The sequence below is a fragment of the Corapipo altera genome, unplaced genomic scaffold, assembly GCF_003945725.1.
Source record: "Corapipo altera isolate COAL_440 unplaced genomic scaffold, ASM394572v1 45, whole genome shotgun sequence".
Taxonomy (NCBI): Eukaryota; Metazoa; Chordata; class Aves; order Passeriformes; family Pipridae; genus Corapipo; species Corapipo altera.
Window position 1 is genome coordinate 27656448 of NW_020884877.1, and position 19232 is coordinate 27675679.

General features: G+C 37.5%; 1 protein-coding gene across 1 annotated transcript in view; it reads right to left on the reverse strand.

Moving 5' to 3' along the window:
• Positions 1 to 19232, reverse strand: part of NCKAP5 (NCK associated protein 5) — a 373153-nt gene that overhangs the window by 123835 nt on the left and 230086 nt on the right. The window contains exon 6 of the mRNA XM_027637160.1: positions 13450 to 13540. Within this exon, the coding sequence (XP_027492961.1) occupies positions 13450 to 13540 (91 nt within the window). The remainder of the gene's footprint in view (positions 1 to 13449; positions 13541 to 19232) is intronic.

The window sequence follows — 19232 nt, forward strand, 5'->3', positions numbered from 1 at the left end:
CAATTCATACACAAACAATTATTTTTAGGAGAGAATGTGATATGAATCAGATGTGGCTAACAATAGAAGAAAACATAAACATATGCACAGGGACACCTTTCTTGCACAAAGTCAGGGCAGCAATTTCAAAGGACAGATAGAAGAAAGCAGTTTATGACATTTTATCACAGAAAGGGGAGTAATATAACTTCTCACAGCATAAATCCCAGCCACATAAAGAAGTAACCTATTCATCTTCTAATTACAAAATCTGATGAACTTTGCACAGGAGTGGTATAATCAAAAACACACATCCTGTTTTACTATGATGTGCACTAGAATACCTCAAGACACTTAGTACTGTTACCCCTGCTGAGTGTTGAAGTACAGCTCATATAGTTCCAAAACTAGTTTATTATTGAGTAATAATAAACGAGTTTCAGTGTTTCAGGCATGGACTAAAAAGGTCCCTGATATGTCACCTATCCTACCTGGAAAGCTGTAGAAGAGAAGAAAACACTACTAACCTTAGAAATTGTGCTTAGACATGTCACGTGCTGAGGGCACTGCCCTGACACTTTCACCAGTTCCACCTGGGTGATATCCAGGAAGGATAAAGTGAAAAATCCACACTCAAGGAAGCAAAGAAAACAGGTACTCTTTGTGCCAAAAGTCAAGTCAAGTAAGAGGGAGGATGAGAAAAGCTTTTGGAACGACAGAAACCTCTGGAGAGTGCAAAATCTGTTGATATCAAAGGCAGCTGACTGCTGGGGGAGGAAGGAAGGAAGGGGCAGAGAGATCTGCATGAGGAAATTATCTCCTGCATGATGATGGTCAAATCCTACAGAAAGCTCTGAAGTGAGCAATCTAAAGGCAGCAAACAACGGTGTAAAGCAGCTTATTCCTCTTTTTCCCCGGAGTCCTATAGTTCTTGTGTTACCTCAAGTAAAGACAGCCCTGAACAGTCCCTGCTGTATGCCTTATGTATTGCACAATCACAGGCAGGCTGGGTTTTCAATCTGGATAACAAAATCCTCTCCAGGTCCTGAGTCCAGCAGAGTAAGTGCTATCCTGATGATGAGTGCAGTTTAATTTCTGTGAAAAGGTAACAGATGGAAATGGTGCTCTGGAAGTAAGCTGGACAGCTAAAAAAAAAAAAAAGGCAATAACCCAGCTCCGGGTCTCCTCAGACAAATGAATTTAAGACATATGCCTGTACCATGAAAGGATGCAAACACAGCAGCCTGATGAAAATTCTACAGTAAAGGCTCATCTACATCTCTAGTGTTCTATGTCAACCAAGAGACAATAAAAATACTAAAAATTCAAATCTTACTGAAACTAGGATTATGCTGCTCACTGCAGACCTGTTCCCACAGAAATTAATGAGAAACTTCCAATTGAGTCCCACATTGTGTAAGCTTCTCAAGCTGCTTTAAACTGTCATTGCTTTTCTGAAACCAACAGTATTTTGCAAATCTTAAATGACATCCTGCCCTGACCATTATTTTTAAGTATTCAGTTTGCTCTATAAATCAAACAAACAGTGCACTGATGATGAACTCTTTGATGGAACACTATGGGCCCTATAGCCAATAGAAAACAAGAGACGGAAACAGTCCCTGCAGCCTGGAAATGGCAACCTTTCTAGAATCAATGAGAAGATATAAATCACTATAGACATTGATCTATGAAGCTGTACAATGCAGTGGCCTGACTGAGTCTTATCATAAAGCTGGTTTTCAGTTAGTTGAACTAGGAAATAGCAGTATAATGCTCCCCATTTCCACTAATAAATAAAGTAAGAACAATAAATTATGAGAGCAGGTAAACCACCTGAAATTACAAGTGATAATTTACTGGAGTTTCTAGAATGTAAAGCCAATCTTCTCTCTTCCACCTACCTTGCAGAATACTGAAAAAGAAAATGTTTTCACTGTTTATAAATAAGGAGTAACAATAGTGATATAAAATATCATCTGGAAGCTTTCAAAAGATAAGAGAACTAACTGCCTATTTCAGAAATTACCTTCTCCTTCATTTCAAGAAAGGCAAAAGTCTGCTGACCCCCTGGACACAGAGTTAGTCATTGGGATGCCTTTCCTCTAAGAAATGTAAGCTTTTCAACGAACAAACAAGTGTCAAAGGAACACTTAAACAGCTATTTCTTAACCGTTATTATTTCAGAAATTATGTTACTTTTAAAGTTTTACTGGTAGTACCATCAGTAGTCTGTCCTTTGCCTTTTCTTCTGTCTAAGATGCTTTCTAGGAATGACACCACACACCTACACGCACAGAAAAAAATAGGGAAAAATGAGCTCACTTTAAAGTATTTCAATTTGGAACTATGAAATTTCAAACCAAGAAGAGTAAAAGTCAGGTGACAAAAAGAAAAAAAAATAAGTTGCTAGAAAAAATTATTCTAGATTTTAGTTTTTTACAGTGAAAACTACGATTAGGCACTAATTGGAATTGAGGTTCTTTCTGTGGTAGGTACCTGTTGCAGGCAAGAGAGAAGATGGAGCCAGACATATCCTGTAAGTGGCATAATGAAAAGACCAGATACAATGGACACAGCTTAGAACACGAAAAATAGCAATCAGACGTTAGAAAGACCCTTTTTTGGTTTTTTTTCTTCCTATTAGGGGGTCATACGGTAACTGGAACAGGTTACACAGGGAGGTTCCTGAATCACAGAGATATTACAAAGTTCACTGGACAAGTGGCTAAAATAATACAACACAGTATAATCTAATACTGGATATAACTGGATCTGGGCTTTACAGCACTGATTATAAACACCAATCTTGCACGAGGACATGTGACAAAATTTTGATTGAAGCAAACAAGAATTAAAAAAAGAAGATCTTTGAAATGCTGATTTTCCCAATGAGTGTTGGATGACATGAATTGCTTGTCTGGAAAATAGTAAGTAATAATTAGAGATGACATCTTTGCTTGTAGAAGCTAAAGATCATTTTCATGTGATAAACACAAGTCCTCCAGAGAAGTAAAGTTTTTCAGATGCAGTGCAGTAAGGATCCCTCAGATACAAAAGATGTCTCTTTCAATTTTGGGTGTCAGATTGTGATGCCTGAGTGGGATTTTCTTTTCTAAATTCCTTTTAATTCTTCAGCTTCTGAAATTTAATAGAAATTAAGGTTTTATAATGTTCATAAATTCAAATTCTTCTGAGAGTCATGCCTCCAATTTTCCAAAAACACACTTTAATCAGCCATTAATCACCCAGGAATAAAATATATGTAGGATATATAATTAAATAGCATTTATGATTGCTCATAACCACTCATTTGAGAAAAAAATATTCTCAATGTAGTTATTAACTGATCACGTACAGAGGCAGTGGTAATATGCATTCAGGAATCCAGTCTTCACGGAACCCAAGCTATGCAACTAACTCAGCATCTCAAAACATTCAGCATTTTCTGTGGTGTCTCCAAAGCTTCCAAAGGACTTGCTAAACAAGGTTTTTACTGAACAGTTATCTTAGTTTTCAGTTGCTGAATTTGAAGAGCATACTACTCTACATGTCTAACATTCTTTCCGCAATAAAGGCAGACTCTGACCTCCAAACCCAAACTGTAGTTTACAAATCCATAGACAGAATTGTTTATGTATGCAGTGGTTTTGGCTGGGGTAGTTATTTATCTTCACGGTAGCTGGTATGGGGCTGTTTTGGATTTGTGCTGGAAAAAGTGTTGATAACTCCAAGATGTTTTGTTACTGCTGAGCAGACATTACACACAGCCAAGATCCGTTCTGCCTCTCACTTCAACCCACCAGTGAGGGGGTTGGGGGTGCACAAGGGAGGGACACAGCCAGGACAGCTGACCTCAACTGACCCAAAGGATGTCCCAGACCATATGGCATCAAGCTCAGCAATATCCTAGGGGGAAGGTTGGCTTGGGTCCACTGCTCGGGGACTGGCTGGGCATTGATCAGTTGGCGGTCAGCAATTTGGATCACTTGTTTTGTTTCTATCTTTGTTATTTTCCTTTGCATTACAACTTTTTGCTGTTGTTGTTATAATAATTCAGTTACTAAAATGTTCTTATGTCAACCTATGAGTTTTCTCACTTCTACCCTTTTGATTCTCTTCTCTCCACCCTGATGGAGGAGGGTGTGGGGCTTGGTTGCCAGCCAGGGTTAAACCAAAACAATGTAATTATAAATTGTGAATGCTTTTCCTTGCAAGGCCATTCTATAGTCTTGATGTATTCTTAGATGATGCCTTTTCAGCGTTCTTTCCACTGCAGACCTCCTAGTGTTCACCACTACTCACTGAGAATGAGCCCTATGAAATGACTGTTGATGAAGATAAAAACTCTAGATGAGGGTTTCTTTGTACTTTCATTAAAAAAAATAGCCTCAAGCTATGCACAAGTAGCTCAGTCTGACTGCACAAGCTGCAAAAAGACCTCAATTGCTCCAATGACTACTGACTTAACATTCCAACAAGGTTAAAATTGTTTTCCAGGGGTACCTTGCTCCCCTTTCTCCACCACCGTCACCTCTTCCTTTCTAGATATGCCCTTTGAAAATTCGCAGTATCTTCTGATATATTTTATAACCTATTTCATTTAGCGAAACCTGAGATTATATAAAAGACATGTATGTTAAGCCAGAGCAATGTAAAGTGAGACTGAGGAATAAACCAAGTGTGTCCTGCAAGATGCTCAGTACAGGAGTAGCCACTGATATTAGTGCGACCTGAATATATTTTTTCCATGCACGACTTTAAAAAAAACCTTTCTTTATTTGCTAATTTTCTTTATTTTCTTCATTTATCCCATTAAACACAATTACCTAAGTCTGGAAAAAACCCAAATTGTAACAGAACAAACAAGTTAGATTAAAAAAAAATTACACGCAACTAAAATTATATGCAATCTAAATGATCTCTAAGACTACAAATATGACTTCTGGTTTACTTGCTTACTTCTATCTATGTATTCAGCTCTTTTCTCTTGCTTTCTTTTCTCCCAGTGGAAGGATAGACTAAAATATAGCTTTGCTTTAGATAACACATCAGCAAGTGTAGTAATAATATATTTTTGTTCAGCTAACAGCTTTTGTTCAGAACAAGCTGACCAAAACTGAAGGAAAACAAAGGAATGCAACAAATCACAAAATTTTACAGAAACACCCCAAATCGTTCATGATTCAACATTACCGTTGTCAGGAAAAATATATTAAGTTCTTCTTTTTCATCTCTGAAAAGTCAGCAGAGTGAGCAGTAACGTTCCCTAGATTAAATACATGTGATGGATAAGAGAACAAAGTACATACTTTATGTTTCTGATATGTGCCTCCTTCCATTCGCGTATCAATCTAGATGTACTACATATTATTCTTCACTCAAAACACTCCTCACTAGTCCAAGCTATCATCCCTCTTGAACACTTCTGTAGTAACATTAATAAATTTCCCTATCATGCTTTTATTGGTTGTTCCACACATCAGAAACATGCATTTCTTTTGAGAAAGTTCAGATCAAAAAGGACCATTAAAGAAGAAAACCTTCACAGTGAACTTCATGATTAAGTGTTCTCAACACATCAGGGTTTCTTGTCCCCAGGTCACCAGCCTGGGTGTCAAAGTGACTTGGTCACTGACCAAGTACTGCTGTTGACCCCATCCTGTGAATGGATATTCACATTACCAACAGCACCCTCACCTCCAGCACTTTGCCTGTCAGAAGTGAAATCAAGGACTGACCATTCTGGAGGGGACTCTGCCAAGCCAGGTCTCAGGAACATTCCTTCTCGAAATGGAAGGCTTCAGTTACACTGATTACAAAGTTATCAGGCAGGAAAAAAAAACTGTTCCAGAAGCTAAGCTGTTTCTTCTTCATATGTGTATATATGGTAACACGAGACAAATATGCATGCAGATATTTCATGCAGATATTCTCTTATAAATTGGTTCATTATAGTACCATACTTAAAGTGATAATCTTTCCTTCCTGGAAAACTGTATTAGCACTTAAACTTTTGTGAAGCAGTTTTTAAGTATTAAAGTAGCTACACTTGACTAAAGTGATGGTATTAAAATATCTACCTTTGACTGAAGTACAAATAAGCCAAGTTATTCTAAAATTCAAATGCAGTAAATTTTATGTAACAGCAATTAAGGCAACAGAATTACTCTGGAATTTAAATTGCTAGAAATAAGCCAATTTTCCTTCCGTAGTATTTTGGAATGAGAGTAATGTATGAACTAACTAGTTCTTGCCACAAGCACAATTGCAGAAGCTGACTTAAGGAAAAAAATTGGTATACATTACATAACCTGGTAATTTTTTTGCAAATGCTAGGGAATAGTTGTGTTGTCTCCCAATCTTGCAGAAAAAGTTCTGAAAAAAGATCAGAACGCATCTTTACACAAAAATAAAATGTAGGAACAATCATTTCAGATCAGATCAAAACTTCAACTTCTCAAATATGTTATTATAGTTCAGATTAACTTTTCCTGACCAGAAGCACCTATTCATTCCAAAATAAATATACTGTTGTACTACTAGGTGTGTTCTTCTGTTAAAATAATTTTCAAAGATGGGATGGTTGTGAATACAGAATAATCTCCCTTTTTGGTCTCAGAAAATAAGTAAAGTTTTAGATTTTTTTCAGAATTCTTAAAATTCAATAAGTAGCATTGTTTTCTGCTTGTTTGAGAATACCAATGAAATAATGCCAAAATGTAGAATGAACAATATATTTTAGGGAGATGTGGAAGTAGAGAGAGATTAGGTCACTAGACTACATATAAGACCCCGCTTTGGAATAACAAGGAATACAAACTGATTTCACAACTTTTATGTCCAAACAATTCTGTCACTAGACAGCTGATGGCACTAAATGGCCTCTATTATTTCTTATTCATTATGCTTTCTCAGAAAACACAGATGATTTGATAGACAAAAAAATGCTTATTTACTTGCTAGACCCTCTTGCCCAACCTCTTCAATACCAGCCCAGGATGGGCAATATTGTGTCAGCAAAGCACATCTGGATCCTCACAGGGATCTGGAGAGGCTACAGACAGCCAAGACTCTCTTATTAAGATCTTCTTTTGGGCAAGAGCCAGGAGGCACACTACAGACTTGGGAACTCTCAGAGTAGTGGCCAGATGGGAGAATGACAACAACTCCCTGGGGGTCTCAATGCTCTGATGAGGAACCGAGCAGGGTGGGAAGTGGCACTGGGTCCCATGAGGTGCACAGGATGGATTCCTCATACAGCCACAGTGTGGGCTGCCCTGGGCCTGTGTGCCAGTACAGCCCTGCTGTGGGCAGCCCTGATTTATCCTGCAGGAGGACCACATGCAGATAAGGAGCCACCACTTGGCCTTCACACACACAGACACCAGCATCCCTCTGAGCAGCAGGCAGATAATCTTAAAACTGGAGTTTGTTATAAATTTCAGGAGGTTACTCCAGTCTCCGAGGACTACCAAGCAGAGGCATATGACAGCCATACCCTTTTCTCTCAAATACATCCTCTGAATTAGAAAAAAGGCAATCAGAAGAACACCATTAAGGGCAAGATTAGGGTTACAGACAACATGCTGTCCATAAATGGGAAGTCCCTGTACACATCAGGATGACCTGTGTTGATCACGCTGTGAACCACATCATCACCTTGCTTCCCAAAGACTGGTTCTACAATTTCTGTTATGCTTGTTGCAGATGGATAGGATTCAGGCAATGTACATGGGTTGACTTTTGTGGATTCATTCCAAAAGTTAGAACTAGAAGAAAGATACAGCAAAAGAGAAACACTACATAGTAGAGGTAAATTTAAATCTAGAATTACAGTCAGTATAATATAAAATAGTATCATCAAAGCAGTCAATTTTCACCTCTTGTTACTGTAGATATATAGAACGATGTGTGATGGGTTAAAGCAGTTGTACAATGTGTCAATCTACATCTGGGACCTCATCTCTGCTTCTGCAAACATCAAGGACTGGCACTGCATTCTCAAAGTAAACCTCTGATGGCAAGAAAGATGATCATTTGAATTACAGAGTCAGTCAAAAACTGTGGGTGATTGAGTATAGTCAAAGACCATGCAAATATATAGGTAACTTCTGTGTAAACACAGGACATCCTTATGTTGCTTTCTCTTTAATTTTACTAATACCTTGTTTTGCGCTGTAGCCAAGACCAGGTTAGGTGGGGCTTTGAGCAACGTGGTTTAATGAAAGATGTCTCTGCCCATGGGTGGGGAGTTGGAACAAGATGTTCTTTAATGTCCCTTACAGTCCAAATCATTCTATAACTATATAATATGATTCTGGGAAGGAAAGAACAGCTTGTTTTCTGAGAAACAGGCACACAAATGGCATATTTCAGTTATGAGACTTTGTTGTGTTAAACATAGCTCCATTGCTGTGCTACTGTATTACAAACAACCAGAAAGGGAAAGCTCTTAGCACATATGTTCCTTGCAACAAAACTGTAATTTTGAACAGTATCATTCTCTTTTGGGGGTAGGAATCCAACCTCAATACGGGAACAAATATTCACCAGAATCTTTGTGTAGTGGTGGAAATATATGAGATGAAAAGCCATAAGGAGTTAGTTGCTAATGAGGTAGCCCTGGATTTCTCTGTATGGAAAAGCAGTCCGGCAGCAAATGCTTGTGTCCTTGACAGCCCAGGATTTCTGGTGGAGCTCCCAAGAATGCAGATGGCTACTCTTCTTTCCTTCTCATGAGACACAAAACTGCTAATGTTTGCCTAGTAATGTACTCCTGAGTAGCTTAGGAGGCCTGGTTGATGCAGTCTTCTGTGGGCACTTCATTCAAAAAATACTTTCCGCAATACAAGTTAGCATTAAAAATCCTGTGTGAATTTTAGCTAGGGAATTCAACTAGTGCTGTTTTTTCAATTCATGGCCATGCCCTATCTACAAAATGTTACATATCAATGGCCTGAACATTAAGCTTGTATAATTTTGTGTTAAGATAAAATTATATTGCCAATAGTTACAGTTTTTCTTCTCATGAAAGAGCTGTTGACACCAACGACTGCGCAAATTAGAAGTGACAGTCACAACAACTGTTCCATATTTGACTATCACAAAGCATGCAGATAAAATATTGGGTTGATCTGGCCAACAATGCCACCTGAAGTGTGCCTGTATTACTTATATATGATTTTTAGATCTCCAATGTGACTGCACCATGTCTGTCCTGAGCTTCAGTGCACATATTGACAATTCCAGTATTATAACAAATCGTGAACTTAGAACAAATTCTCTTCCTCATCCATTTTGATCACTGCACAATGACACAAAGTCAAAATGAGTTAAAAACCTTTGAAAGTCTTTGGGTGATCTGTAATCAGATAAGACTCCACCTAGATAACCAGTATTGTGATCAAACAGGAAAGAGACTCTAGTTTTGATATCCAAATCAAAAGGACAAACTTAGGAAGGAAAGTCTGTGGGGTGTTTGTTTTAATGCCTGGGGTTAGAGTACTGCACACAATTATTTCTGGGGAGCACTTTCTCTTTTGGATAAAGTATTGTGTCTTGAATGAGGATAGCATTAATACATGAGTTATTGGCTTGGCCTTTCATGGGCAATGTCTCTTGGAAGCACCATAGCTCTTACATACTAGAGTCTTTTAGCCAACTACACTGTAAAACAAAAAATATGGTTCATGGCAATTCAAATCACATGAATTCTTGTCTACATTTATATTAGCATTCTTTATAAATTTTCCCTCAGTTATCACGTAAAATGATAACAAAGGAGAATTTTATTTAAAATCCTGCTTCTAAATTCATTTACCCTAAAGAAATCACAAAACCCACCTGTAAATCCAGCAAATTAAAATCCCACAGGGCAGCTAGCTCTATGGAAAGGGTTAGAATATTTTGCTTTAAGTAAGAATAATGTCAAGAACGAACAAAATATTGCAATAACACTGCATGCTCTAGGCTCCACCTTATTATTATTATTATTCTAACATTATCACTATGCAACACTTAATGTTCATTAGCAAGAATATTTATTCTAGAGTCAGGTATATTGGTATTATAATAAGAACTCAATTTCATACATCCCAGAACAATAATTAGATTTGTAAAATCAAATATGTAGACAATGGCCAATAGATCAAAAGCATTTATTGCACAGAGTTATCTTTTATGACTATTCAGATATTAACCTGAACAAGCTTCACACACTAAAACTAACTTAGCATGTTGTCAGAGAATAAGGGACATATGTTGATAAGTCCCACTGGAGATCGCCTCATTTGTCCCCATTAGTTATGAAATACATGATTGTGAATCTGCAGTAAAATCCCTTATCTACTGCACTGAGTGATCATATAGTTTTGATCATATCACAGAGAACAGCTGAAATGCAGAATATTTTCTGTAAGGTAACTGATTGTAGATGATGGCTTTCAAAACAGTGTTAGTATGTCTACATTCAATAAGTTTTGTGTATGTATATGAAGATATATATATAACACTTGGAATTCAGATCATAACAATTTTTTTCCTCATGTTAGCTCACATCTATACTTCATTTACAAATACATGTTGACAATATGGTTATCATGTTCCCAAAAACCTGAAAACATCAGTGCTTTTAAGAAACATTCATGTTCTATTCCCAGTTGTGAATTACACTTACAAATATATCAAAAACCTCTCTGAATACATTTGGAAAGATACAAATGAAGTGCTTCTATTGCAATATTGATGTACCTTGCCAAATCTGGACACAGTATCTACAATAAAATTCATCATCTATTTACACAATATTTTTTTCCAGGACTTGCACACAACTGGTTTCAATAACATATTAATGATTCTCATAATGCTTTTTTAACATGTTTTTCAATGCTAAAATTCTTGGTAAACATTTCAGATCAGAGATTCTTTGCCAACTCTCTGAAGAGTCTTTCAGGTGCAGGCTTTTAACCGTGTTACACACGGTTGTTGCCTACATCACAGTTTTTATGTGTGACTGGATAATGAGCACACACCGAGTGAACCCAACCTGACCTACATAGCAGGGAGCCATATGAGGGCAGGAATGCACTGCTTTGCACATGGACAGAGTCATTCCTCGAAATTCCCAGAAAACAAACTATTTGTTCAGAAGTTTGTCATAAAAGTGAACAAAAGTGATCTGAGGATGAATGAGTCAAAGAGACAACGTTCTGCATTTTGGATCTGTTTTACCAGTTGCAGACTGGTGTATGATGCAGTAGCCTAGCTATTCCTCCAGAAAAGGGAAACCCATTGCTTCTGAGTCATGGATTAGGAAAGGAAATTCATAAGCAAAGAAGACTGCATACTGGCAATATGGAAGAAATAAAAATAGTTAAAAAACAAGCTGAGTAATATGAGTGAAAATGTTCTAAGGAACAAGAAGAGAACAGGAAGGGAAGGAAGGAATGCAACGTGTAGAATTAAAATAATCCCAGAATAACAGGTATATGGGTGTTTTAATGTCCTGGGACAGAGGCAGTTTCACTCTATAAGAAAGAAAGGCTCCAGTCTGGGGAATCTGACCTGACTACCACCCAGTAGATTCAAACAAAACCTCATGTCCAGAAAGAAGGAAAAAAGGGGCCAGTTTGCTACGTGGAGGGGGCTGTTTGTTAGAGGTGAAGGAAAACAAAGAACTGTTCTTGCTATCATTAACTGGGAAGAACTACCTTGTTCTTTTGGTGGTCAAGAAATAACCCAAGCGATATTACACAAAACACACCATGGTGCCCACTCTCCTGGTTGGGTGGAGACAACAAATCTCTATGTTAATATGGCCCCAAAGCAGAAAAAGACAGGACCATAATAAATTTATTTTTTTTCCCCAAAAATCAAGAAACAAATAAAATATAGGGAAAAAACTACAAAGAACTATACAAGCACTGAAATTGGAATGACTAGTTTATCTCCCCTCTAGGAAAGCAGCACACAAAATTTCAAATTTCAAAAACCACATAGCTACTTTTTTTTCCAGTTTAGTGCACAAAAGAAAGAACCCCCAAACCCTCAGTCTGACAAAAGAAAACTGGAGTACCTCTTTGTTTTTCTTCTTGAGAGTGCAAAGACAAAACCCAAAGAAGCTAAACCTAATTCTGATACCACCTCACTATGGTTTCCATGGTAAGAAAACACACAGAAAAGCAGATAAAAAAATCATTCCAGATGTCTGTTATGAACAGACAGACAAGTAATCCACCTCAAGCAGAGACTGACATCAAGCCCAATTGAGAGAAGGATGTATGGATTTCAACTCTGAACTAAGAAAAGGGAACTGAGTTTCATTTTTGCATTCCAAAAGGATAGATATAGATAAAATATAGATGCCATTGGCATCAGTTTCTAAGAGCATGATGTTCTATTATAACTCTAACAAAAAGTTTAATTTGTCCTGAAATTAAATTTTACAGGCTATCATTTTAACAAGAAAATTTGATTATTTTGGAAGGTTAATCTAAAAGACTCCTTTCTCTTCAATCCAAGCTTAAAATGAAAATTTAATTACAGTATAAATACTCTTTAATATACATTTTTGTTTAGCTATATTGCTTTACTTTAGATCCATTAGCTGGTAAGAATGGACTAATATAACCAGAATTTTTGAAAAGTGTTTTTTCTGAAGTATCACTACCTAGTATAGACTTTAATATATTATTCTAGTATTTTATGCTTTATAAGAATGCTTATTCTACTTAAAAACATAAGGTATAGGACTGACTTCATTAAGTGGTTTTTTTTTTAAAGAATTCATGTGCCAAATATTTGATTAACTGGAATGTATCTCACTCCTGTTTCCAGACTTTCAAAAAGGTTTTCCACCATCTCAGGCTCACTGCTTCCAGAATACAACAGTACATTAGGGAGATGTAAAACTCTCCTGTCTTATAAACAGAGCTGGTTCCCTTTGAAAAACCTCTAAAATCTTTCTCTCCTAAATTCTTTCCTGAGGCACTCTCAATAAAACCACCCTTTACCTCAAGTGAGGGTGATAAAACACACCTGCCACAAGCAGTGATAAGAAACCACGGAGCTTGATATGGAAGCCTCACACGCAATAAGAACATGAGTGGATAAAATTATCCATCACAATCTGAAGGTCAAGTTATCAAAACCATCTGTTTACTAGAGACGTTGGAACATATGACTTAAAATATTAAGTGGTTTAATAAAGTCTTCAAAACTAGTTTCTCTGTCCCCTGTGAACTATGAGGAGCAACAACTGCAGATAACACAATGACAATAAAAGTGAAAAACATGAAACTCTGGTGAGAAAATACCTGGGAAAATGTACATAGTACCAACTACCACTTACAAGTATTCATAACTAATAAACAAATAGAGGATACAATGCCAGACATTTATCTCAGCAGAGTGATTTCTGTTTTAAAGAAGTTTTTTATCACAAGAAAACAGGTAATAAGTTATTAATACCTGATATACCTTAATGACATTGACAGTTCCTTCTCCATTTTGGCCCGTGGATCCTTGGCTCTGTAGCAGATTTCTCACTGTCTCCTCCATTCTAGAAAAGAAAAATATTTATAAAAGTCAACTATATGGAAAAAATTCACGAGTTGCATTCAGTGTTTTTGTTCTTTACAAGAGCCTAATGCATCCATGGCTACCATGAAATTAATATTTAAAGACAATCCTAGCCTTGTAATGTTCTCATGCTCCACGTTATGAATAACACATTAAGGGCACTCTTTTATCTTTCGAATATGCACAGTAATTAGTTGTTTTGTTAAAATCCTACAGGAGCTCAGCTACAAACACTAAAACCAAATGTGTGCAAAAGACATCACCTTGTCAACAGTGCAACCAAACACCATGATAAAATTACTGTCATTTAGGAACAATAAGTCAAGATTAAAAAAACCCACAACCTGCTGTATTACGAGCCAATAGTCAGGTTGGTGCAATTCAGACAGACTGTCTATTACATTATTGGTATTTACTTGCTGTGTTATAGGTGCAGCAGAGTGTGCCAGTACGTTGGTTTATGGGGGCACAGATGCTGAACACATTCACCCTCTGCTCTTTCAAAGGGATGTAAAAAGCAAGTGCAGGCTACAATCTGGTACCACCATCTCATGAAAACCTAATCAACCTCAGCTCCATCAGCGAAAGGAGGAAGGCTTGCACTTCCATTTTAGAAGGTGTTAATAGACAACATTAGAAGTTGTCTTTGATCTACACACATTCATCAAGCATGTTAGGACTGATAATAACACTAACCCTGCTGAACAGAGGCTGCTCAGAATAAAGAGTTCTGCTCCTTCTCGCAATAGGACTGCTGGGAATAATGGAAGCCACCTATAAAACACTGGTCCCATTCAAGGTTTATGAGAAATTAAATCCCCTAGGCTAGGAGATGTCACTTAGGCTGACCACAAATAAGGGACCTAGGACTATAGTTGGTTTCAGCTCCGTGAGTATGAGTAAGAGGAGGAAAAGCATGGAAAGCCGGAACAGTGATGAGCACAAGAACAAAGATGCTGTGTTTCCCAGCATAAAATTCTGAGTGCCAATTCCAGCCAAAGGTCCTCATGCATCTTCCCACTTCCCATGTCCTACACAGGTTTTCAGCCCTGTAGAGCTTCTTCTTCAGCTGTGCGGATGCAACCGTTTTCCTCACCCTCCCTTTCATATTTTCTGCTCTTTTCCTTTTAAGCACTCTCAGTCCCTTGACATAGTTGGAAAAACAGCCCAGCTGGAATAGGGGCTGAAGAAGGGAAAACTGCTGTGGCACAGGCATATGGGTGATGTGAAAGCAGAAGAGAGAAAGGAATACCTTAAGTCATATTGCCAGATACCCTGCATATTAAAACAGCGACCTTGAAAAAAGAGCCAGTATTCCTAGGCATGTCAGCCCAGAAACTGCCTGCTGTTGTTTATGTCTACTGTGTTTAGGGAAACATGACTTTTGAGTAGTATTCTTTCCAAATGCAATTGCGCAGAAGAATTATTCACTGTGTATCTTTTTTTTTTTTTGTTTATTTCTAAGGTAACAATCCAGCAAGACAGCAAATATTAGCTAACTGCTCTGGCCAAAGGCCAATAACGCTATCTTTTATAGGATCCTTATAGTCTTTCTGTCCTTTCAGTCTTATCAGAATGAATTGACACTGGCTAATTTAGAAAGAGTATGATGTTATTCCAGGTTTTCTCCTTTCAAGTCAGCCCACTATGCTACTTTTCAAGAAGCCAACACTGGGTGTTCATTCTACTCAGATGAACACTGACATTCTACTTATTTGTATGATGTTTTTTTGTCATTGATGTGCAGACTTCTACACTGCCAGAATGCCCACAGAATAGTTGGACCATCTGTTGACCAAATGTGCATAAAAACAAGCCAGCTCTAATCTCTAGTGCAGACAGTGATGCAGTTTTTCAGTTGCAGATTGGAACCATTTCTGCTCATAGGCTGACCTTAATCAGATACCTTTTACAAGAAAGAACTAATCCTTTTGGATTTTGTAACATAAATTCCTGTGCAGTTCTCACTGAAAGACTTAATTTCTTAACGTCCACATAATTTCATTTTTAAATTAATGTTGTAATAGGATTCTTAATTCTGTTTATCTATGCATATGCAGTTCCAACTCTAGTCCTTCACAGTGTTCTTCCAAATTAATAAACAAGCAAAAATGGGAAAAAGAATAGATTCAACTAGCACTAAATCACGGGTTTTCAATTTATACCTAACATATCAGTGAAAATAAAGTCTAGCTGCATATTACTATGATCACTTAAACCAGCTCAGGAAAATTATGAAGAATTCTTATAGTCAATAGGTTCTTTAATCTTCAGTTAAACTCAGATGATCTATTTTTGACCACAGGCCTGTCTTGTTAAGCAGTCTTACAGAGTCTGGCAAGCACTAGGTTTCTTGGGGCAAATAGAAGCACCTCCCATTAGCACTCAAATTTTTAAGCAATAGAATAGCCTTTGCAACATTTCAAAGAGCTCAGTTAAACACATTTGAGACTTCTGTTGGTTTGTTGTTTGCAGCTATTATAAAAGTTTGTAGGAGTTGACAGCTATGAAGTTGAACCACAGGCACAACAAGAGTGTCTGTGTGGTCATGTCACTATGGAACCACCAGTGGGAGGATCTTACAAGCTTTAGGTATCCATGGAATATCTGAAAAAGGTTAGAGAAAACTAGTTTCTGCCAAAGAAAGTGGGAAGTGAAATATGCTTACAGTCAAATTTACTGCAAAGCTCTGATGGCCAGTGCTCTTGCAGTTTGTAAGCTGCTGCTTCTTCACTAGCATTTTTAGGAAGGACTGTCTAACCAAACAGGAGGATAATCAAGACTTGTTTCTTATGAATGAGAATCTTTGAAGCATGGCACCTTAATTGAAAAGTGATTGTTATACTATGATCTAAAATACTCTCCACAGTGACAGTACACGCCAGGCTGATTTAGTATAAACTCTATTTAAAGAATGCAAAAATAGCTGAGCCTTTACAAATTTAGCTTGAGATCCCATGTTTTGCTCCATGAACATGGCCTCCAAAGGACAGCAAATTTTAGAATTGAAACAGAAAAATTATGAGCTTTATGAAGGGCTATTTTTACGCATCAATCTATATTTTTCCCCCTTCTGGTAATCACGAAATGTTATCTCCTCTTGGTTGTGATTCTAATATCCCAGCTGGACCCACTCCAACATCAAGCACTTCCCAATTACATCTAGAATAGTTATCCCCACGCGTGCATTCTGCCTATTAGCTGGACTATGCTAAAAAACCTGTTTTGTCAAGGATTCTCTGTATCTTATGTAACTATCAAGTTGTTAAAATCTGCAAAACCAGTTTATAAAGTTCATCAGTTCTGAGTCTACATTCTTCAAGTACTATTTAAGAACAGTTATTTTCCCCTTTCTTTAGTATTTTATCTACTGTCTTTTCATGTGAAGCATCTCAGTATCACTAAATTTTCTGTTACATCTATTATTTGAATAGAATATTGATGTTTTCTTTAAACTTTTATTTAAAAAAAAAAATTAGGGGGGGTTTCTAGGGGAAAAGTAAATGAAACCCATGTTTGATACAAGCTTAAGTGTCACGGCAAAATATCAGTTTATAGTAGAGAAACACTCCTCCACCATGGCTAACCTAAGGATAAATTTCTAAAAGCACAAAAAGAAAAGAAATGAGGCATTCAGAAAACAGAATCTGTTCATGAAATAGAAGAGTTTAAGGAACATAAAATATTAAATGCTACTGTGGAAAGCACTCTCAACCTTCCATTTGGAAGATTATCTGCAATTACAATCATCAGTGTTTAGGAGCGGTTCATTCAGAGCTGACTTCATGAAGGGACTGCTCTGAAGTTGCTTAAAAGAAATGACAGTCTGTGCCACGAGAAGAGACTAAACAACTTTTCCTGCTAAACTTAAGAGACCGAGGACTTAAAAGATCATATATAATTTATATGTAAGAACCAGTGAGAAAAATGTGAAGAAAACTACATCAGCCTAAGGCCAATGATTGACAAAAAGAGTTGGAAATACAGTGGTTAGAAATACATTTAGACTGGAATTAGGATGTTCTTAATAATTGTGAAAGCAAGATTCTGAACCAGTCTGCTATGCAGAGCAACAGGATGAGAAATCCAAAGAATTCAGTCATTTATGAAATTAATTACACATCAGGGTCAAGAGCTGAGGACTTGAATTTATGATGTTCAGGTTCTTGCTACTATTCCTCGTGAAAAAAAAAAAAATCAGTCATTCCTGGGCAATTAAGCTCCTGAATTTCCTTTCAGTTCTCTCAGGACTATCACTTTCACAAAACAGGAAAATCCTTTGTGCCATCCCACAGTAATGACACGGACAGAAAACCTGCTCATTTTATGCCTTTCCCAGTTCTGTTATAAATAAATGCTCTCTATAGCCTGTGTTCCATTCAGTCATGTCCCACACAGCCCTTTTTGCAGTTCACCCTCCAAGGCAGCACGTAGCTGTTCCAGCACTAGAAGGTGCATGACAGCTTCAACCTCTTTTCCCTTGACCTACTTTCTTCAAGATTTCCACAGGCTGACAGCTACCTTTTGCTAGGTGCTATCACCTTCCCTCGTCATCACCCTAAAGCTGATGTGACAGTACTTGGTTGGTTATTTTGAATGTACGCCACAAGAATTTCTTCAACTTGATACTGACTTAGTCTTACAGATATGTGTCCAAAGGTTTCTACAGAATCTTACTGCAGCAGATGAGGTTTATATATAAGGTTTTTCCTTCTTCTTATGCCATGCACCAGGTGCAGGACTCTTTAAAGTCTTAGAGAAAAATATCAATAACAGATCTTTCTCTATCTTCAGCTTAACTTACTACAGCGTAGTTAAAATCCTTAGGTGGGTATTTTCTTCCAGGTCTTACCTGTGAGAGAGTGAAGCTTCCTGCCTCTCTCCTGGCAGTCTCCAGTTTAAGTCTCTTGCCTTCTATTTTTAGTTATAGACTTCCTAGGACGTGGTCTGCATTTCAGCTCCTTGAGCTGTCTCAGCCCTCCCTACCACCTGATCACAAATGAAGGAGCAGGTTCCCATGTGGTTTCTCAGCTCTTTCAGCTCTTGGTTCACCTGTGAACCAGCCCCTATTTTTGCCAGGTGGACTTCAGCTGTGTCTTTGGAGGCTGCAATCTCTCTGGTCTTGGTGGAAGAACTATGTGCCTCTGTTCAAGCCTCCTATCTCTCTCTCCAAACCCGTTAAAAAAAAAAAACTTCCAAACAAACAAAAAAAAAAACTTCTCTCTGACTCAGCTCCCAGATAAATCTTTTTTCTTACTCATTCATATTTTTAAGTTTCAGGTTTGGGGTTACCTGCATCTCCCTCCCCACTCCCTTCAAAGCTCTGCAACGGATCAGATTAGACTTTCTCCTTATAGTGAGTTCCTCAAACTACTGACAGGCTTCAAAGTAAACCAACACACATCTCCTGCTCCTGAACAAATAAAAAAATCCATATTTTAGAAAAGGAACCACATTATTTTAAACAGGGAAATTATCAAAGTGGCTTTACAAGATAAAACAGAAACAAAAAAAAGCTCATCAACAGCAGTTCTGTTTATTGCATCTTTATAGGAGTGTCTTTCCTTCTATCTGCCTTCAATTAAATTAGTGGCCATCTGAACTGCAGACTCTGCTTACTCCTCTCTGGCCCCAGGGATTTCCATTAGCAATAGCCTGCTCTCCTCAGCTCT